This window comes from Tigriopus californicus, chromosome 11 (assembly GCF_007210705.1).
Source record: "Tigriopus californicus strain San Diego chromosome 11, Tcal_SD_v2.1, whole genome shotgun sequence".
Taxonomy (NCBI): domain Eukaryota; kingdom Metazoa; phylum Arthropoda; class Copepoda; order Harpacticoida; family Harpacticidae; genus Tigriopus; species Tigriopus californicus.
Window position 1 is genome coordinate 12,862,420 of NC_081450.1, and position 23,250 is coordinate 12,885,669.

The following is a 23,250-nucleotide window of genomic DNA, read 5'->3' on the forward strand; positions in this document are numbered from 1 at the left end:
AATCTTCTTGGATGTGGTTTCTGACACCAGAGGCGCTGTCATCAATTGAACGCAGTAGCACTGTTCAATCGTTTCTGATTAAGCTGCAGTCGATAACCACAACAATCGTTTGCACTCCTCTACTTTCGGTGACGATGCTGTATTTAGAAGCGGGAAATTCAAGAGCCTCTCACCCAGCCAGTGCGAAAAAAAGGGGAGAAGTGACGCAAGAGCGTCGTCTGCCTTCGTCTGGTCATCGTGGTGGCCGCGAAGCTCAGTCGATCCGCGGGCAAGGCAAACGGACGCGAGAGAACCCGAGAACCCGAGAGCCCGAGAGTAAAGAGGGATTCGCCGTCCAGGGTGAAGAACCCGAGGATGATTTGTCTTTTCTTCGTGCCAGTTTGGTTTGGGTTGGAGGCTCTTCAAGACATGAGATAAGGGGAATTCCCGCATGAAAATTGATTGTGTGGTGCGTTTGTGTCACGTTACGTTCTCAGGAGCCGAAACCGGAACCAACATTGGATATGGGGGCTTTGCTAATATATGTAAACTTACCTCCAACCTCCAACCTCCAAAGACTCTCGTCTCCAAGGTTGAACTGTCGTTTGTGGGTCGGTGTGTGGGGCTGTTCCTCATAACCCAAGTAGTACGATCATTCATTTGTGCTTGCGTGGATATGAAATGTTCCTCGTGAATTATAGATGGGACTCTTGTGAGAACTTGGAGGCATTTTCTACCTAATCTTCTTCGTCTCGCTCCCTCGCTTTGCCATGGAACACTTTGGGGTTTTCACTCTGGCGCTTCTCTCGCTTTGGATCTCGTCTATTCTCGTGAGTTTCTCCAATTTCTTTTCCTATTACGACCCCCTTTTCTATTGACAAATGTCTGCACTTGAGTTCATGTACCCAGGTTTCTTTGGACTACTACAACTACAAACCCCTTAAAATTTGGGCTAACGAGTCATGTTGGTCCAATTTGGCAATTGTCACGGTGTTTCCGGTGGATTTGGGGCATTTTTTCCACCTCTCCCAATGAAGATAAGAACTAGAACATGAAACTTTATCAACCTGAATGAGTCCAACTTTTTTTGCTTTTCCATGGTCTGGCGCCAATTCGACCGTTTGTGGGCGGAATAGACCGATCATGATGAATAGCAGGGACGTTTTGGGGGACCCAACTTGGGTACGCAACAAGCAGCGTCACCCAACTACAACTGGCCAAAATTTGAAAATAGCTCCGACATGCTCACAACATTCCTGGCGAGATTTTCCAAGGACTTTCGTTAACAATAAGGAAAAATAAGGTTCAAATCTTATGCTTTCAAGCACCCATATCAATGCGACTTTTAGAGACGCACTTGACTTGGTGAGAGTTTTGATTAAGTTGATTTCGTTGTCACTTGGGCAGATTCTTGGGCAAAATAGGGTTTTCTTAAGCACTTTAATTGATCGACGGATGGCATTAGTCGAACCAAGTGGATCCTTTTTTTTTGTCTTTTAACGTGAGCTAAGGAAACTTTTTTATCCGTGCAGAAAGCACTTGAGATCGTCTTGGCAAACAAAGATCTCAGATTTCCCGTTTTCCGTTTTCCGCTTTCTACATTCCAGTTGGCATCGGTCAGATGATGAACTATAAAGTTCGCCAAAGGAGGACCAAAATTGGCCTTGACTCTCAATTCTGAACTTTCCGGCCTCTTTTGAGTGACCTCTCTTGAATTGAGAGAAGTTGAAACGTATCCATCTCTGCAAGATGGATTTCCCCCAGAATAAATATTGAAAAGCAGCCCTTTTTCAATCCGCTCCTTTTGTAAATAAAAAAAGGAAGAATTAGTCAACATTGCCGGATCCTTGAATTTAAGAACCGCTTGAAATCTTTACTGGCAGGCTAAAATGGGGAATTGACCTGTTGCCCAAACGAAGCCCTTGTTTTCATTCATAGGGGTAGGATTTGCTCTTTATTAACCAAATATGATTTGAATTGGATGATTTCTGCCTCTTCAAAACTTGAATAAAAGCAAAATTAGTTGATTTTATTTATTTATGCTTGAAAATCATCCTTAGCCTCTCTATCCAGTGTGCCGATGTTCTTGAACTAACCAAGACCTTCCGAAAAAAATGGATTCGAAGTTCACAAATCCAGAAATGTATCATCGTTTGTAGTATTTACCTTGAGAGGCTGACGTGTATCCAAGTTGTCAACATGTCTCCTTCATATTGATTTTAGCCAATTGATTGATGATAACTCGACATTTTTTTCAATATTTTCATCCAAATATCAAAGGTCTTGTCCTTTCAATGATTGACATGGCTTTGTTAAACCATATTTCAGAGCTCCAATACTATAATATTTTCGGCATTCATTTCTCATTTCTACATGTTGTGTCGGAGTGGCAACAATTTCCGATCGGTTGCTGCGAAAGGACCGTCTAAAAAAGCCAGCACAACCTCTAATAACACTCTATGTCAATCAATCTATTTCGCAAGGTCCGGCCCATAAATCACAAAAGTCAAAATACCGACGAAGGTGCCGACATTGTTATTGCTCAGCGCTGTTTTTGGTTTGCCTCTCGCATGCTGAGGGTGGAACACAAATAAAAAGCAGTCAGTAATGAATCCCTCGAAATCAAGGACCATAATTCGATTGCTGTTGGTATGTTGACTTGGGAGCTTCAGACGGACGTCAAGGAGTATTAGTACTACTACTACTATTATTAGTAGTAGTAGTAGTAGTAGTAGTAGTAGTAGTAGTAGTCGTAGTAGTAGCATGAAGCCAAGCCAAAGAACCCAAATGCATGCCAAGTGGGTTTTGCTCACCCAACTTTGATGTTTTCTTGCCCTTGCCTCGTTTGCTATTGAAAATTTCGAGAGAAGAGTTCCAGATGTTGGACAGGACTGTGGAACATTTTCCAGGTTTTCCAATACTCGAGCAGGTATTGAATCCTTCCTCGAGCATCGGACAAGAAAGCGAGGATTTTGAGTGCAACGGGTGATCATCCTGATCAAACCATATTCGTGATTAAACTATCCGTTTTCCATCAAGGGTCGGTCCAGGATCCGATTTGAATATTCAAAGCCAAAAAAATCGAACCTCGACCTCAATTCAGAAAGTCTTTGGAAAGAAGAGGGAGAAAGGATTTCAATAGCAAGGCCGAAAGCCAAAACTTGGCTAATGATCTTCTCCGTGGAAACAAGGTTTTTGCTTGCTCGAAACTCAACCGTTCGTCTCGTAGACAATGTATTTTTTATCTCGGCTACATCATCTAAAGGTCGATATTTTACTAATATCGAATGCGAATCCAACGCACTAAGCTAAAAATAGCAATCCTGAAATTGGAACAATGGGATATTGGAAGAATCGATACACTTATCTCTTGAGGGCAAGATCAAAGAACCCTTCAAGACATGCATCAAAGGTCAATCGATAGCTTGGACTCAGTTTCGAGTGTTCATGTCATTGTAAGCCTCATTCACAACTTTATTTTGCTTGGACAATACGTCAATTTCCATTTTTATTATCATTATTTGAATTGGAACAAATCATGCACATATCCCAAAGTGCTCAATGAAAGGTGCATGTATTTTTCAGTCCTTGATTGCAATCGGAGGCATCGATCGATCTTGTTCAGTGCATTTGAGGGTAATGTTCCACTTTCCACCACAAAAGGAGGCGTCAACGTGGCCTTCTGTGGAGCAATCGAATTGGTACCATGTTCCACAACGTTTCTTCGTCAGTGCTCTGCGGAAAGATCCACGAGTGTCGAATGTCATGGCATTGTACTAAGACAATACTCACTGTATAAACATCCAGGGTTCCAGTTATAATTAAGGAAAAATAGCTCTTGTTCCTTGGGACAGCCATGTTCCATAATATGTTAGACAGACTAAAGGTACTACTTTCAATGCACTAAGGGGATAGAAGCTAACTTTCAAAATCTAGTTAATGCTCAAAGTTGGCTTTCGACTTGTTATATACATAACTTATTGTACTTGGAACTCCTACGTCTTTCGGATGTTGTCGATATGTCTCCTGGGTCTTGGGTTCAGTTCCACTCGCTCTTGGGACGTGTTCATTCGTCAGAAGAACTTGAGGAGCGCCTAGATTATGCTTTCATCTTCCGGGTCTCCAAGTAACTTCAAAGGCACAAAAATGCATTGGAAAATTGAATGCACTTAACGACTGAGGTGTGGTGGTGTGGTCTAAAGAGACTCCAAAACCGAAGACCTGACTGGATATGAATCTCGAATGAAATTTCCATGTGATTCTAACTTTTTCCTGGGCCCTGAAGCAAATCAGTCGACATCTAGAAAAGAACGATCTTAATTCCTCAATATAAATTCAATGAACGGAGCTAGAATGCAAGATCCAGATCTGGACGAAATGATTCCATAAAGACGCCAGATCACGCAAATCGTTCTCGGTATGCATGAGATTTTCCTTGAAAAAAAAATCCAAATATAATTGCTTCCCTCAAGATTCTCCTCGCGGTCCGTTTACTACTAGATCTTGGCTGGAAAAAGGGGGGGAACTAAAAATTGATCTCAGCCTTGATAAAATGTCTATGTCTGCACTTTTTGCCGTCTTAATCCGGACAAAATACACTTATCCCGAGGACACTGTCCGCCTTGAGGACCTCTAACCACCGAATGTGCACTAGATAACATTAAAACGCACTTGTTTATGGCACGGTATTGCTTGAAGAAGTCTTGATGGGGGCTTGGAAAGTGAGGTCAGAGGAACCAAAATTGGATCTAGGGATTTTGTTTAGCCCGCATGCGCCTTGTCCACGTCAACGAACAACTGAAAAGATACATGGATCCACTTGAGGCCGTACAATTTCTTTAGGGATTCTTTTCTGAGCTTGGTTTTGAAATTCACATACCAGGGGCCCACTGAATAACCTTCAGTGGGTATGATTGTACAGGGTAGTCCACCAAATTTCAAACCGCAGTTTTTGACTTAATGCCTGAATGTAGATAATGCTTTCGGAAGAAAAGCTGAAACTATTTGTTCTTTATTAATAGCATTACATAAGTGTTAGGCCTTCAAAAAGTTTTCGATTATAGAGGTGAGTGGCATTTCCCAAGCGAGGATTATGGTTCCATAACTAAGCTAACCAATTGCAACAAAATTCGTCAGAGCATTTTTCTTGAAACTGTATCCTCGCTCACCAAGTTTAAAGTGCTTTTATTGTCAAACATGGGTCTCAATGTAGGGATTACCCTGTACGTCTTGCGAAGGTGAGTTCTTCTCTATTAACTTAGCCCAACTTTTTTCTGCCTTTTATTGGTCCGTTTCTAAATCGTCCAGGGTCGCTCAAAGTACGCTCACTCAAATCGCCCGTGACCAAGACGCAAGGTTCAAATTGAATTAAAGGTTGTGGTTACTTAACCGTATGTCTTAAAAATGCGCTTTAAGAGACTTGATCAAGCCTCAAGGTCCCTGATGGGACCTACTACGTGCGGGAAAAAACTGTCCCGTCACTTCTCTTGGGACAAGGCGCTGCCAAGTTCCTAATAGCACGACTTTTTGTACACAAAGAACTCACCAAGGCCGAGAGTATTAGAACCAACGGAAAACGCGACCAAGGACAAAACTACGAATCTGATCATCATTTGAAGGAACAAATATTAAGACGCATTATGTTCCGACAAGAACTCTTGGGCACTTTTTGTTCCGTCTTTTACACTTTCCTTTCGTAAGAAAGTACCATCGTGTCCTCACTAGCGCTTTCTGAAAAGTAAAAAACGAATCCGTATCGGTTCTCAGCGAAGGATTGCTTAGTCCAACGTGGTAGTTCCACTTATATTGAGCTTGCTTGAAGTCTCAGATAATCAATAGGAAGGAAGGGACGGTCAAAAACAAAGGGTCACAAAGCCGGTCCACCTTATTGAGAAACCAATGTCGAAAGAACTCGTATCTCTCTCCTTTCAAGAAGCCTTTCAATATGAGTCACGATATTGTCCTTGTCTCTCTTTTCCGACCGTTGAAAGGCTCAAAGTTTTTCATTATCATCTCATTGAAATAGTCTCAAAACCTTGGGTTTATTTATGTTTCCGGTGGTCACTCGATGTTGAACTACCGTATTTGCTTACCACCAATGCCAAGGAAGGAAGGAGGGAATCTACAAATACTCGTTTATAGGGTAGTGAATGGATAGTGGGGAAAGTTGGCACAACGACGTGTATTTGACCATGGGTTGCTTCTGTGGCCTTCTGTCCTTTCATAGAAAAGCATTTACACTGAATAACCTTGCTTTTGCTTTTGAATGTTATCTCATTGGTCCAGTCGACCTCCGGCATTTCCATTTATGATCCATAGCCTCCTTTCCAAAAACCTGTCATGGCACGAATTAGAGCCCGGCTCTTTAGAATAGCATACAACGAGGAATCGATTTGTTTGGAACGACGAAAGTTTTTATTTCATATCGATGTGTTCCTTATTTAGGTAAATGAGCAATGTATAGGGCCGTCAATATCGACTAACGCGTCCACTTTATATAATACGTGTATGGAATGCAAAGCCATATAGGTAATTTTGAAGATGAAAGGACGAGGGATAAGTAATAAATACTCAAGCGGGTCATCAACAAAATGTTTGTCAATGGTGTATGAAATATAATTGGTATGTCAATTAGTTATTTCTTTTCACATTGGACATTGGCTCAAAAGCACTGTCTAAAGGCTTTCTTCAAAGTTAAGAAACATAGCTTCCAAGATTCAAGCTTGTTTGGGGGACTTTTGCTCTTAACAAAAAGCTTATTATGAATACTCTACCACCCTCAATGATCAAGATCCATGGTGATCATGATTATGGTCTCATTGCTTAAACTCAAGGGAATGTGATGTATTCGAGGAAAGTTGTTAAAGAAACGGCCCCTATAATTTTTACCTCTGGTAGTAAAAACAACAAAGCAAAGCAAAGTTGACATGACCAGCACACAACTAATGCTCTCTCGGCGAGAAGCTTTCATTTACCAAATCCCTTCAGGCTATACAGTATATTGAACAACAGAATGAGGGATAGTAATGCATTAATGTCCATGTTCCCTCTCAGTCTCTTTGTGGTCGAAAAGATTATTCATAACAAGATGAAGCGAAGAAGACCTTTCCATTTGGCCCTGAGCACCCACTGAGAAACAGAGATAGAGAACACGTGTCTATTCTGGGGCTTCCAAATGTCATTTTCAGTTTACACATCAACCACGATGACATGTTCCATGTGTCTGTGAAGATACCATCCTCATCCAAGTGTCTTGATTCTTCTCCAACGAAGGCCTTATCTACTACATAGTTTCCTGGTTGCGAGACTTCCTTGGAAGTTGGTTTGATATTAAAAATAGTTGTAGAAAGTGTTTCCTTTTATTCCACCTTGCGTCTTGAGTAGACAATGATATATGGCATAGCCACCAGAATTTCCCGGTTAAACAAACAGGTGAACCTCAATGCTGAGTCAGAGGTTTGAAGTTTGACTTTTGAACATGTTGGTGAAAATACTTGCAAATATGATCGAAGTTGCGAGCATTGCCCATCTGCAGTTTTCTAAAAGCGTTTGATTCGACTATTTTTTACAGTTCTTGAGAACCCCCTGAGGGCCTAAAAAGTATGAGAAGCTAGATTAGGAGCAGAAAAGGCAATTTGGCTGAACAGCTCAAAGTTTCACTACATTTTAAAGCAAGTTCATATCTAGCCGTAGATTGGTTCGCTTGTGTTCCATATTTTTTTCTCCGCCTCAATTCTTTTGTCCAAGGGTTTTCTCGAGTTTCTCGTTTGATACACGCATTTTTTGTACCGAACGACGAAGTTTGGTTTCTCATTGTTGTTTCAAATATCAAAAGTTCGCTTTCATTAAAAAAGCCACAATGAAAGCGTGATATTTCTTTGCAAATCGCCGCAAAGAACATCACGGATCTCTCAAGTTTGGCAATTTTGATTTTGACAACACGTAAGCAAAATTTCAAGCCACTGGCTAAGCTGACTTTAAACTTTAAAACTAATCAGGGTCATTTAAAATTCTTGCTTGGGCAAAAAAGTATTTTTATTCATTTTTGCTCTCTTTGGGCAAAACTTCCTGAGCCTTTTTCTCCCAATTTGGAAAAAATCTTAATCTACAATTTCTCCCGGAAAATGCGTCAAATATCAAAATTTATAACAATTTTTTGAATTCTTATGAGACCATGTCGTGAACTTGACATCTTGCAACTTTCTGCCTGATACATTTGCGTGTCACTTTCTTGCATCGTGACTAATGAACAACTCACTCAATTCAAGCCATTGTCTCCGTATTTGGAGTGTCCAATTTATCACCTCCAATTGGGAGCCCAACCCGTTCCTCGGAGGCCACTGAGAACGACAATTCATCATCCATGAAACTTATCCCTCGGTTCAGAGTCCATACTGGATGCATTTCTTACACTACAAACGTACAGTGTACTGTACTAGCGATATAGTAGTGTAGCTTGAGCACAAAGACGTGTTTTGAGGTCCACGGCCTATTTTTGGCACACGTGGTCTCGTCCATCCTTGATCTCCCATCCTTCCGTTCCCTTCTCATTGGAAAGTCGGTCGTGACCAGGCATTCATTTCAAGAGCTTCACAAGAGGAGCGACTCACCGTCCACCTAAGAGTGTTGGTCCACGGGCTCTGGATGGTCCCTCATCATTACAAAAGCCCCCTTCATCCTGACATGCTAGGACTCCAGCGCTCGAGGCTATTGGAACGCTAAATCAGGCCTCTCAAACACCATTTGACATTCTTAATTTCTATGGTAATGAGTGCTGAAGCTGAAGGCATCTGGCCCGCCGAATTAGCAATATACTGCCATCACAGACTCTGAAGGGACTGCAGATACTAGATCGTGATCCAGAGTCTGCCGTACCCTTATTTCAAGTTACGAAGGCCAATTTTTCAGTGGATCATTCTTTGTAATTGGAAATTGGTTTCATTTCAAGGTGTCTCCTTCGAACGTTAAGTTAAGTTGAGACATGATCCGAGGTTGCAAAGCAGAAAAGAAAGTATTGCGCTCGTGTGCTGGTGATTGTCCTCACCATGATTCCAATCTATCATCTGTGGTCGAACCAAGCAAGGCATTAGTTGACATCTGTGGCGGTGGCAATCTCCGAAGTGGCCTTTTAATTTGTTCTGAGATGAGAGATCTGGATAAAACTGAAACAGCCCCTCCCCCCCCCCATCATGTATGATCCTAAATTGCCCTCCTTCAAACCTTCACTTGCACCGCTCAACATCTGGAATTTACAGGCGTACCCAATGCATAATTTACTCTCTAAAGTATAACTAGAGCGACTTCCAGATATGGAGGTGATGGAAGAAAGGAGTCGAAACAACTTATTTTCAGTCCCTCGTTTTTTACAAATGTGCGAAAAAGACCCATTCACGGAAATACATTGCCTCCTTCTCAGCCTTTTTTATGTCCTCGAGGCCTTTTGGTGAAGTTTGGAGGAGGTTCGAGGGAATGCTGAGAGAGGGCACGAAAGATGGGAGAGAATCACAGAAAGGATTGGATTTTAGGGCTCAGATTACTGTCACAAAGCCTGTCGAAAATATCGACGTGTTTGTCGCTAAATTGTGGACACAACTCTTAAAATCGGGCACTTGACTGCCAAAAGGCTTCAGGGAGCAAAAACCATTAAATCTCGCTTCAAGGTCGTTCCACACCCAGCTTCTAAGAAGGTCTATCATAGACTTCCAAACTTGTCCTACCCAGCACTCTTCAACGATCATTCGACGCTCTGAAGGATACAAAATATGTGGAGCCCTATTTTTTTTCAAAGGTTCGTACTAAATCAAGCCAAGCATCTGACCGAGCCATATATCTATGGATGGGGAATTCTTCGTTGCTTTGTACCCTACGTGGCACTACTGTGGGTGGTAGACTCGTTCATATTGAAGAGAATCCGATTTTACGATGATGTCTTGTCATCACCGTCTCTTGAGAACTGGCGCACATGTTACAAACGGGTTGGCCGCCAATCACCAACAAAACCACCTTCCACCCAATTTAAGCCTTTTCAAGTCTCTCGTTTCAAAAGGACATTACTTTCAAAAGAACTCCCAATGGGAAAATCCAACCCACTCTCCTGGGCTCTTGCCAAACAATATCGAATACTCAAATTCAAGCAACATTAGAACGGAACGAAAGTTCCAAAGTCAGTTCACTACACACACAACATGTTCCGAACCCTAAACTCCATCACCCAACAACCATCCATTACAATGAAGTTCTATGTAGTAGATCTACATTTCAAACACCACTTTCAAACTTCTCTTGCCCGCAGGCATTGGATCCCGTGTCGTTATGTCATCCTGTCAAATGTCGCCCTGGTCGGGAATGCCGTGTCCTGTCATCGGGAAGTCCAGCCTGCGTTTGTCGGTCCAAATGCCCACCCACCCACCACAAAGGATCTCATCGCCGAAGACACGTGTGTGGGTCAGATGGAATGATGTATGAGAGCCATTGCCAACTGCACAGAGAAGCGTGCTTAAGAGGTGAGACCATGGGGATCGGGTGTAGGTAGTAGTAGTAGAGGGAGTAGTGTACGTTGTCGGTTTTCCTCCTTCCCCGTTCAAATACTCCGGTGAGAATAGAAGGAAAACCTTATCCTAGAAATTGTTGATCGATCAAGGATGTATTTTATCCTTTGGGTTATCTTCCCTGCTTCCCTGTATTGGCATTAGACGCATTATTCATTTTGACAGGGTGACCAGTTTGACTGGTTTGCCAATGGTCGTCGCACTTTAAGACAAAATGGCTCAAGAGGGATCCCGATATGGAGCACACATGAATAACGTTCTTAATAAAGTTTGTCTAAGTTTTGCAAGGAAGGCTGCGGGAGATAAGGATCCAAGGAGCATTTCTGGATCAAAAAATGAATCTGCCTCACCTCCTCGTGTTCGCAAAGTAATAATCACGGGGGAGCCAGGTTTGGGGCAAAAATGGAACAAACTGAGTATGAACACTTCTCACTCGTAGCGGGGGGTCCACTCATTCTTGGTAAAAAAACCTTCCATGTTCCTTCTCTTTAGCAGACACAAGTTCAGAGATTTATCGCTGCCAAGTTCCAACTCCAGTCTGAGAGGACCCACACAAAGCCTTAATCCACATTCAGAGAGCTATTATCATTCATCGGAATGGGTCCAATTACGGCGATTTGAAATTTGGAACGGGATTAAGATAGAGTTAGGAGGTTGCCAAAAAAGAGGATGAGAGGCCTTGAGGAGGCCCTAAGAGGCTCCGCTCTAATGAAGAGTCCTCCTAAAATGAATGTGCATGTGGAACACCTTGAAGTAAGGTGTGTGTGGGTGGGTGGGAAGAGGATAAGGACTGGGTACGATTACGTACGATTTGGCCTTCAGCACATGCTCTATTTTTTTCATGACGTTAGATCAAATGATCCTTTAGATGAAGGTTAGGGCCGTCAAACTAGATCTTGTGGAGCCTTTATGATTATCAACCGCGTTACCGGGACCCTTTCCATGTCCCTTGGTCCATATCTCGCCCTTTTTTCATGTTTTATAAAGTATGGCCAACATCTTCATTGGTCCATTGGGTGTTGAGCGCCCGGGTGAATGTTCTTGGGAGAAATGCCCGAGGTCCAATTAGCATGGAACAAGTTTAATTAAACTGAGAAGGGCAATTCTTTCTCCCAGGTATTGTGCCTTTTGTGTAGTGGTACTTAACGGAAAACTCGCTCTTGCTTGAGATGTCTCTAGTTCAGTTGTTGTGACCACATCAGTGAGAAAACTGCTCTCTGTATACGGTACGTAGGTCGCATCCAATGGGACAGAGGAACAGCTTGGAGGCAGTCCCTTGGGTGTAATTCCTCGGTGGAGTTGAGGAGAAGGGGAAATAAGTATTGGACGCTTGAAAGTCAACCAGGCATGGGTGTTATTCAGGGAAAAGTTGCAGATTAGCACATTATTAGATCTCATCAAAGACAGGGATGACTAGGCTTTCATTGACGGAGAATGAAGTTCTACTTTCAAATTTGAAACTCGGGGCAACGAGGATCTTCTTTTGTGATCCAGTCGTTACAAATGAGACGGGCAGGAATTTGAATTGGATTTTGAGGAGAAGTTTCACAACTGGCATGTTTGCTCAACTCCATATCGCACACACTACGCCAACAAACCCGGGGTGTGACATCAATGAATTGTTGCCAAAGCTCTTCATTACAAAATCAAGGGCTCTTTTGAATAACTTCCCAAATCCAAGCCACCTCAACTTGTCTGTCCTTCATTTGTTTGGGACCAAACTTTGCTTTTGCATTTGGCACAAAAGTTCGTAAAACAAAGCGACAACGCTCTGCTCTCAAAATCCTTCAATGTTCAACCTGACACTTCTGAAAAGTAGGATCGTCATTTTCCATCATATCTCATTTGGAATTTTATGTACAGTAGTGTATTACGCTATAAATCGTGAGCTTGCATCCGGTTAGAACGATTTTTTCCTTCTCCTAAGGAGTGAGACCCTACGTAACATTTCTTCAGTCAGCAGATCTCCCACAATTTGCAGTTATACACATACTCAGAAAGTTCTAAGGGAAAACGGGCGTGATGTGTCTTGCCAAAGTCTTTCAAAGTGCTTCTCTCCATCTTGAGGGTGTCAGTTTCAAAAAGTTTTACAATTTGAAACAATTTCGCCGCTCAAGAATGCCAGCCGCCAACCCAACAATGCGATATGAAAATGCGCCATCAGGAAAACTATTTGTGCCCCAAGTGAGGGAGGAACGTGCAGAAATATACGAATGTTTGTGTCTAATTTTTAGGTATTCACATCCATGCCAAGAAGCACGATCATTCCTGCTCCAAGGATCCTCTTATCCAGCTCAAGAGCCTCATCCAAAAGGCTGCTGACGAGGTCAAGGCTTACGATGAATCTCACATCGTGGTCCCAAGTAAGATCAAAACCCACCCTCCTCTGACGTTTCTTTTCGCAAACATAACCAACTGTTTGTCCCATGTTCCACTCCAGTTGCTTGCCATCAAAACGAACGGAACCGAATGCGAGAATTCTTGATCAGTTGGATGAGCCTCACTGCTGAGAAGCAGCCATGGTACAATGAGGTGAGAATACTGTATGTACTGCACAATACACTCCTTAGGTCGCTCAAGCATTACAGGAGATTTCATGGAACAATTCGTAGTATGCATATGTAGATAGTTGCGCCCAGGCGCCCTGCTGTGGGGATTCATTAAGTAAATGGGGGTTTCTACAAAGGAAACATTAGAAATGTGTGAAAAGACATCACTTGCTCAGATTTAGAATCATTCTGACTTTCTGTTATTATCATTATTATGGACGTAGCATTACAATCGTGGTTTTTGACTAGAAAAAGCTCATGGTTCGTGTAACTCCACTTGTATTGTAGGTTTTAAAACAGACCCTTCCAAAAACTAATAGTATTGACAAGTTCTAATCTTAAAACATTCGACTTTTTTCAAGTATTTGCTAAATTCAGATTGATGCCCAATTTTACATAAAGCAAAAGAGAGGGTTCAGAAATAATGTCAAATGTGTAAATTAAATGGTTTGACCTACAAGGAAAAACGACGGCACTATAAAAAGACTTTGAAATCCGAAATGAAGAAACGTTTAAATTGTACTTTGGCTAGGTTTAAATTACGTGGACAAATGACATTGAGAGGCGATTTATACTTTCTTTTCCACTGTTATTTTCTTCAATGAGTTAAGAAAATATTGATAATTTTCAAGACAATTTGTAATTTTTGTCAAAGATGCACAGTGAATACTTGAGGCTTTTTTAGGGTTGTTTTTGGTTGTGATCTGGTATTTGCTGTTTTCAAAAAAAAAAGTTGGTGAAAATTATTACTTGTTTTCTGTTCAAATTTTCTAATACAGAATCTTCGAACTTCTTGCTAAAAGCAATGTTTATAGCGTGAGAGCAATTTGCATTGATGAAATTCAATTTCTGACCTTTATTTATGTTCTGACCCTGATTCACTGAGTTCGTCGCTCAATTGTTAAAGGAAGGCCTCGTTTATTGGGCTTGCATCTCATAGACTGAAAAGTCAGGCATTCCGGCAAATGCGGTCAAAATTGATTCTCGAGACATGCAACAGCGGGCCACAATTTCAAATGAGCTCCAACGTGTTCCAGAATGCATTTGACCTTTATAGATACCAACTATATAGGTATATATTGGGTAGAGAGGTCAAATGCATTCTGGAACTGTATACCACAACACCGTTGAGGTCTGTCAAAAGGAGTTATGATCAGTAGTCTTGGGAAGATATGAAGAAGAGTTCCCAATGATGCACTTAACCATAAGATTAGCCGTATACGACCTTTTTCCTATGTGGCCTTTGGGAGCTGAAAACCTTTCTAGGGCTTCTTTGCTATCCCTAATCTTCCAAAAGTGTCGACAATCTAGCCGAATCATCCATAATACTACTTTTATTTGAGCACCACAATTTTTCCTGTAGGGATCGAATTCGTTCAGTGAGCTCTCACTCAAAAATATGAACTAGTTCAGGTTTCTTGAGACGAAGTTAAGATTGAGTTCTTGTCATGGATTAAGATCACCCACCTGCCCAATTTTAGAGAGCGGAAAAGTTCGGCTGAAAAAAGTTGGAAATTGTGGCTACATCTTGAATGTGTTTCGGTTTCGTAGCCTGAACTTGGATCATCCCGCACGTTCCAGGCCCAATTGAAAATGTTCCACTTTTCCAGGATTTTTTTGATATACTAGAGACCCCTAAAGTGTATGAAAAGTCTCGAGGACAATAACCCTTGATGCAATTTTGGGGGTGAATAATGAGATTGGATGCAGTTTTGGTAACAAAACTTCCTGAAGTTATGCTCCACTCCCCGAGGACTTGCCACCCAAATTTATCTACTCACATTCTGACAAGACCAGTTCCAAGGTTCTCTGTACGTTTGGCAAGGTTGTGAAGGAAACTTAGCCTGAACCCCTGATATTAGCACCAACCAAGAGATTGACGAGGACCGGTGACCGCTCAATTGGCATTCGAAGGAAAGAAAAACCCGCCATTTTTTGCCCAGAGTCTGAGGCGAAAAAAATGAGCCAATGACGCCGAAATATTTGGTCAAGTGGAATATTGGAGTCGGCTTTTTGTTGCCAAGACTGCAGATCTCCAGTTCCTGGCACCCTTGAACGCCAGCCAAAGGAGTAAGAAAAGGATAGCTGGACGACTTTGGCCCAAAGGCAAGATTTTCTGACTACTACAGGGTGCGGAGGACGAATTGGCAATACCAAAACACTTGGATTACCACGACTATACCGATTCATACGACACTTAAATGTTAAAAAGATTGTAGAGATTCATCAGTTCTCTATACTGCAATACATTGTTGTTGATTTACCGTAATACTTAAATGACAAATTTATGATAAAAAAGAAAACTGAGAGTAAATCTGAGGGTATGATGACCTTCAACGGAATTTAATTCTGCTCAATAATCTTTCAGTAATCACCATTGGAAATTACATTTGTTGGTAGTAATGGAGTAAATGGCATTGAGTGACTTGCGTGCATTCAGGTTTTAGGGGTAGTTCTTGAAAATAATTGAAAGTTCAACAAGCATATCTAGTTGAAGGTAGGTAAAGCTTTTCAAACGTGTGGCTGGCTATATGTATTGAACATTTGGCCACAGATAGTATCATCCCTGGTTTTAGGGTCAGTTGTATCCGCTGTAGATAATTTCTAAAAAAAAATATTGAAAGTTCATAAACGAACTGAAGTTTTAATATTTTACATCTTACAGAATGTACATATGTATTGATTAGTGAAACTGATTTGGGCTCTGAGAGATTATCATACGCTGAAATAGCTGTTTTTTCATCACTGACAAAACCCACCACATGTTCATTCTTTTTTCATTGTTTTCAAATTCTACTATGGACTCTCAAGGTTTAACCACAACGAAAACAAGGAAGCCACTTGCAAAGGTTTAGAGCATAACGGGCGTCCTCTAGAGCCTTGTCCTTGGAAATCCTTAATATAGGTTCATCTGTTGAAAATTGTTTGATCTGTGCAGGATTTATCAATTGAATTTGTCTTAAAAGTCTATTGCCAAACAAGCCCTGCTTGCAAATTTGCCAAGTCAGTCTGGCACAACTGCTCTTTTATGTTATGGAAGAAAGAAAAAAGAAAGAAAGAACCTTACGGCGCACCAGAATAAGGGTCAGTCCCTTCAGCTGAGGCTTTTCCTTGCGCTGCTTGACAATTATTTGGCCCTTTTCTTTGCCATTCGTCTGGATGCACTGCCGTCAAAAACTCAAGAGGACGCACGAAGTTCAGTTCCTAGAGGGCGCTACTTTCCATTTCTTGAGAGTCAATGTACAATTGGCATTCTTTTCTATACATTTGGCATTCATTGTTTGTCGGTTTTTTGTTCATTATTGGACGTTATTACTTATTAATGAAACGGAGATGGATTCTCAAGACTTTCAAGAGTTGTATTTAATATGTCGGACCCTGTATGTATACCAAATATTGCCTGTGGTGAAGGTGGGATAGAATTCCTTGGCAGTCCCCATCAATCTCAAGGGAGGGAGGGGGGCATTACTACTGAGGAGGACGAGGAAGGGGGAGCAATTGAAGCATTGCATTGAAGATGCGTGAAAGCCGAGAAGATGGTTAATCCATGAAATCCTTCTCGCATAGTCGTGTGTTACCGAACCCGATTTACATATGTACATGCACATCCTTTATCACTCCAAGCCGCCTATCTGCATACATTTCGGTGGATTCCATCCAACCTTGTTGTTATCCAATTCAGCCAGGCCGATCGCATTCTTTCTCTCATCTCTTGATTCCAGGATATGGGCTACCATCAAATTGTTTATCATCACCTCAATACATCTGACAAGGATAGAAACGGCTTCGTGGACTCAATCGAGTGGCTTAAGTACATTGAGCGAAACAAAACTTATCAATCAGATAACGTCAAGAAACAAATTCAGCAACAAAAGTGAGTGGGCCCATTGACTCAGGTGCACGCATGTACTTTTGTCTACCTCAAGGCAAATCATGGGTTAGTCAGAGGGTACAATCTGAGACTGGCCTGACGAAAAAGTGCCCAAAAGCTATAAACTTCCCGATTCCGAGAATCGTGTGTGTTTGGCCAGATGACTCATGTTTACGAGAGTGCATGGTGCAAATCATCTCTTCAGGTCCCACCTAAAACATGGACAAGTTATGTTGGGAGGGTTCGCAGATGTTCAAAATCAATTAAGAGTTTCAAGTTTGTATTGCGTTTTTGTGAACTAACCATTTTCTGGTAATTTACAACAAATGTTATGATTTGGTTTAAAATTGTCATCACTTTTGAAAGCTAACACTATTTACTGTTTAAAGAGCTGGTTTCTGACAAATTCAATTTTTGAAAAAAGCCAAATTTGGCAACGTGTCGGACGAAATTGGGATTAGGTTTCATTCAGTGTGCTCAAGGGATGATTAAGGTTACAAGAAACTGTATGTATTTCAGCATTCGACCCAGAAAATGAATACTTTTAAAAGCCTGATGGAATATTTCTTGGATTTACGCGTTGAATTAGGGATGGGAATTCAACTTTTTGATTAATCTTTATTGAATTCAATTCCTTCTAAGTACCGAATTTCGGATTTATGAACCACCATGTAGTAAAAATGATGCCATTTTTCTAGTGGACAGTTTTAACCTCACCTTGAAAGTATGTCTTGAGATGAATGCTATCGTTTTTGGGGAGAGGACACATGCAGGGCTGAAATTATCTTCCCATTGCTAGTTGTGACGTCAGCATTCATCTGACTGTTTTTGAGTCATAAGCCGAGAAAGAAATGACTTTTAACCTTTCCATCACTCATTTCCATTGCAGACTTCTCTGTTTGGATGCACTGGTCGAAGAAGGAGACCGAGACCAAGATTGGCGACTGAGCAAGCAAGAATTCATCCAACTTATGAGCCACGATTACGAGCCATCGAACAAATGTGAGGCGCAAACAAATATTTCCGTTGGGTTTGCTCGGCAAAGCAAAAGCAATGTGCCCTCATAAATTAGGCCCAATGAGAACATACTCATGCACTTGGGAGGGAGGCAAGGAAAAGATTCCAATTCCAAAATGGACCTGGAAAGTAGTCGAGTAGGGTTGGGTGGTAGCAGTGTGTGTGTGTGTGTGTGCATGTTGTTCCACCTTGAAACCTTCTCCTCGTCGTTCCATCCCTCTTCCCCACAAAAACTCTGGTGGAACATAGAAGGGCGCTATATATTTCATTTTATGGCTCAACAAAAAAAAAGTTTGCCTTATAAGAACCGGAAGTTTAGGAATGCTCCTTTGCCCCAAAAAGAGCTGGGCGTTGGAATTCGGAGCGAGGAAAAAGTTTCAAGTGGAACATGAACTGCGCGGGACTCTTTGATCCATTTTTCCTTTGTCATGTATTAATCATATTCGGTCTTGGTTCCAGATTGTCGAATGGATCGGAAACGCTACGAAGATGGAACCAAAACCAAAGTTGATTGTAATGGATGGTAGGGCATAATTTCTCTTTATTGTCGACAAGCTCGGCTTTCCTCGTAATGAAGGCGCCAAGGCTGGACATTTGCCTATCATGATATATCATTGTTAATTTGGGAGCTGCATATTCAAGCATGTATTTTTCCTCCGTTTCTTGCAGTGTTTGTAGTTGTGGAAAATGGATATGCACATCGCAATTGTGTTCATCGTCCAAATCTGATCAAGATGATTCAGATTCCACAGTGTCCACCACTGAACCAAGCTCCACGGTGGAAAATTTGGAAAAGGAACTCGAAAGACAACTGCAAAAAGCATTGTCTGACGATGTTGAAATGGGCGATGACGAAATATTCACGTATGATGATATGGACAATATGATTTAATAAAGAAAATCGAAACATGGTACAAACTATAGATCGAGAGGTTGAAAGATTTTTCAATGGGCGTTCCGTACGTAATATTGGCAATACCGCAATGGGAGATAAAAACATCATCTTGTCCTAAAATCGATCCTCATTTTCGATCAAGCGACCTAGCAAATGTCTTCAAATCCCCCATAAACTAAGTTATTTTTGGTCTATTTTCCGAAGTATGATGTGAGAAAGCTGATGGATTTTTTTCTAAGAATCGAAAACTATCAAGCCTTTATTACTTTTAGGTCTGGTTTTGTCTAAAATAATACATGTGTCCATTCATAACTTTATGGCTTGTTTTAAATTACCACCAGTTTCTTCGGATACGGTTCAAAATTCGAATGAAGGTATTTCTCAATCAGCCTATTTATAGAACCTCTGCATTACCCGATGGCATTTTAAACTCCCGAGAACAAAAAAAATAACGCGAAAGAGAGCAGTATCATTGTTTATTCAGAAAAGTTTAGTGTCTTACTTTGGGCCTTTTTTTAATTTTCATATGTTTTCAATAAGCACTTTCTTGCCATGTGGGAATTTCTGGAATTTCTTCGATTCGTTTGCCTTTTTGTCATGTGATCAATATCTATTCACAGTGGTAAAAATACCCTTTAAAGTTTTGTTGGAAATTCCCAAGCACATCTTGTCATTTTTCTCCCTCAGAAAATAATGGGGAACAATTTTGATTTTATTGCTTTATGAAATTCTAGCCCACATAAAAAAACTAACATACCTAAAAACATTATAAAAACTAAAATTTTCAAAAGCCTACTCAATGTAAGTTGGGAGCACATTTAGTTAGCTCTTGAATATAAATTATGATATCATCTGTTTCACCGCTTCTTAGTTACATGGAATTGAGTGGCCCAAATTTCATCGTTTTTAGCCCCAAAATGCCCCGGTTATCTGTTAATTCAATTTACCAAAGAATTAATATCGATTTTCAATATCACAAATACAAAAGAATATTTTTTCGCTTCTTACATAGTCTCACAATAGCTAAAAATGCTATATAATGTCACTTAAAACACAATAAAAGTGTAATCTTTGAAAATGTGTTTTACAATCATCATGTGTACACTTAGTTATGCATTCACTTGAATTCTGAAGACGGTACATACAACAGACAATGTTATAGATTTTGTCGTTTCTTGAAGACTTTGATGAAACTGATTGAAAATAGCTTCTTTAAGGCTTCATTGATATTTGTGAAATTTTCAGTGACCACTCAACTAAATGTACCTTGGACGCTTTTAAAAATGAATTGTCAAAAATCTGCTTTTCGAGGGTTTTAGATATGGTTGTACAAGGTTTTAACTTAATTTGAAATTATGCAAGAAATGGAAAATTAATCTTTCATTTTTGCGATTGTGAAAATCGATATTATATCTTTGGGAAATTGAATTAACATATAACCGGGGCATTTTGGGGCTAAAAACGATGAAATTTGGACCACAAAATCCGATGTAACTAAGTAGCGGTGAAATAGATGATATCGTAAATTACATTCAAGAGCTAACTAAGTGTGCTTCTAATTTACATTGAGTAAGTTTTTGAAAATCTTAGTATTTATAATGTTTTTAGGTATTTAAGTTTTTTATGTGGACTAGAATTCCATAAAACAATAAAATTAAAGTTGTTCCCTATGACTTCTTGAGGTAGAAAAATGCCAATTTGTGTTTGGGAATTTCTCTGGAAACTTGATAGGGCTTTTTGAACACCGTGTATTTGCAACGTCTTTTCTTGCCATTTCCTGGAGTCAGATTAGCCTTAGATTTCCTAGAAACCTGCATATTATCAAATGGCAATCGACTACAGTTATTTCAAAACTTTCAAAAACGAGTCCCATTTCATTGATAAACTTACTGCCTTTCGAAAACAGTGACCATTCTGACACATTCTGTTTGACATATGGAAGTTTCAATTCAACTGAACTCATCACTAGGATTGGATAATAAAGAACACAAAAGTTTTTAGGTAAAAAAACGTTTCCTACATATTTCGTATGCCTAAAAAAATGCCTTTCTTTAGAATATCTTTCGCAAATTAGTCAAAAAATCCAGAGTGTGATTCATCGCCCTCATCCTTCCCGTCATATTTTTCACACGGTCGGAATGTGACTCCATGTTTAGGAGTATCTTTTTGTTTTATGCTCTTTGCAATAATAAAGAACATGAAAACAGATAGTTTAAGCTGAAAAAGCAATAACGTTGAAGCAGGAAAAGGCTCAGTAAATAAGTAGAACCTTTATTCTTATTTTCATTGTGTAATAGTGCTGAAAACAATATGATTTCAAAAAATGAAAAATTGATCTTTTTGAATAATGCATGCTTATTTTATTATTTTAAACCGTTCGAGCTTCATTCTGCTGGTCTTCTACATTTAGAGAAATTGTCTAACAAAGCAAATGCCCCAAAATAGATGCAAAACTTATAAATCTTTAAGCTTTAGATTTTTACTTAAAATCTTATCAATCCCAAAAAATAGTTGTCGTTCGCCTTTTGATTGGCCATGAAAAGTCGATTGCAATATGCAGGGTTGTTCAGATGCCTTGAGGCACCTAATACAACGATATGAGGGCATTGATTCAATTGTGCCAAATAAGATTTCTAGACATGCTCTGGCGCACCAAGTGTAATAAACATTATTCTGTAAAATGACTTTTGGACCAAACAATGTCTCAAAGCATTACCTTTTTTCAATAAAATTTGTCGCACTTGCCCATCAAAAATATTGTCACACTCAACCTTTAAGGTTGTGCCAACTTTGGGTCAGTTTCTTTCGCTAACCCTCTGCTCTAAAATCTGCAAAATAAAGAAATCCATTATTGCATTCAGATCTGAAAGGAAAGGTGGCCACATAATTTTTGTGTTTATTACTTATAGAAAGTTGTTTTCACAGCACTTCTGGGTCAGGCAGGAATGTGAGGTAGTGCTCCATCTTGCATAAAGCAATAACTAATGTCCTATTGCTATTTTTTGATCCATGGAAGAACATTTCTCCCCAAAAGGTCAACATGTGTGAAAAACCATTTGATCCACAATTAGCTTTTGTAAAAATGGTGCTAAAGTTCAAACCCATTCACTTGGAATCACTTGAAATCTTGCCCCGAAATATTTGGACAGCCCTGTAATGTCTCAGATCACATGAGTTTGGCATGTTTGGAGTTGGAACCAACCAATTCCAGAACAGCGTTTCATGAAGAAAAGAATTCCCCAAGCAATTGGCAATGCTATCTTTCCTTTCACAGCTCACAATTCAACTAAACACTCCCCATTTTCATGACGCGCGCATTTTGATCCGCGCATCATGACCTATAGCGCATTTTGGGGGGAATTTTTCTGTTCTGATCACAATAATCTAGAAATCTCTATAGGTGGGATTAGCCTAATAATATTAAGGACAAAACAGAGCAATAGGTAATACCGCTCCAACCCCTAACAAACCACGCTCATTGAGAAACGTTATGGAGAAAGATGGCACAAAACTCCCTTGAGGCCTTTGAGCCTTGGGGACGACGCAGACTACTAACCAGATGTCCTTACCAGGAGTTACAAACATACACATTTGATGGTAAACAACACCACCAAAAAAAGGGTCGGGTAATGAATGTTATGATGTATATCAACAATGACTTAACGCAAAAAGGGATAGAGCCAACGACTGAGAAATTAGAGGATCCGTGAACCAAGAGCGGGGACACACCATATCGCGAGTATAATGTTGAGAAACTTTTTTCGCGATTCGGTAATTAGGGATCATTAATCATTCTATGAAAGTGATCTTTTCTTTAGCTTTTTCATAGTGCATGGATAATGGGCAAAATATAAATCAAGGGAAAAATAAGCTAAACATTCCAAACGTATGTAAAGGTATTAATCCAATTTCATAAGTCTGGAACGCCATTTGATTAAGATTTGCTTCCTGGTTAATAAAGCATAAAAAAATGATTTATTATTGATTTCAATCCATGTTGTGTCATTTTTCTTTATCCAGCTCTTTACATAATCAGCTCAGAAAGAATTGAAATATTTATCAGCTTTTAAGAAATCCAAAGGTTGATTCATACTTCTTATTCGTTTCCGCATAATCTCATTTCACCTTTTTGAAAGCGCAAGGGAAGGGAAAATTCAGCTATTAGGTCAAAAATCGATTGCTGGTTGTCCAAATATTGGGTGTGCAATTGAGAAGCTTCCAGAAACTGATTCCAATCCAGTTTTGAAGCTCTGCGAGAGTCAAATTCTTTGACAATATTTTATTGACTTCCAGTCGTTGCAAGCATCATACCGAATCCTGAGGGTTTCGTCTATCTAATCCTTATCAACTCTATGGTAGCTTCTTTGACCGGCGCAGGTCAATGGCTGTCAA

The 23,250-nt window shown here is 40.2% G+C and overlaps 1 protein-coding gene across 1 annotated transcript; it reads left to right on the forward strand.

Moving 5' to 3' along the window:
• The first annotated feature begins 372 nt into the window (after positions 1–372).
• Positions 373–18,886, forward strand: LOC131890182 (follistatin-related protein 1-like). The gene is made up of 9 exons (XM_059239484.1): positions 373–524; positions 681–809; positions 10,271–10,481; positions 12,761–12,889; positions 12,967–13,058; positions 16,798–16,949; positions 17,836–17,948; positions 18,423–18,486; positions 18,633–18,886. Exons 2-9 carry the CDS (start codon positions 750–752, stop codon positions 18,853–18,855), a joined length of 1,044 nt encoding a protein of 347 aa, XP_059095467.1. The 5' UTR covers positions 373–524; positions 681–749; the 3' UTR covers positions 18,856–18,886.
• Positions 18,887–23,250: the final 4,364 nt, after the last annotated feature.

Coding starts and splice junctions, on each gene's coding strand:
- LOC131890182 (XM_059239484.1), top strand. CDS start 750: ATGGAACACTTTGGGGTTTTCACTCTGGCGCTTCTCTCGCTTTGGATC. Junction 810..10,270: donor TTTGGATCTCGTCTATTCTC/GTGAGTTTCTCC, acceptor TCTTGCCCGCAG/GCATTGGATCCCGTGTCGTT. Junction 12,890..12,966: donor ATCTCACATCGTGGTCCCAA/GTAAGATCAAAA, acceptor GTTCCACTCCAG/TTGCTTGCCATCAAAACGAA.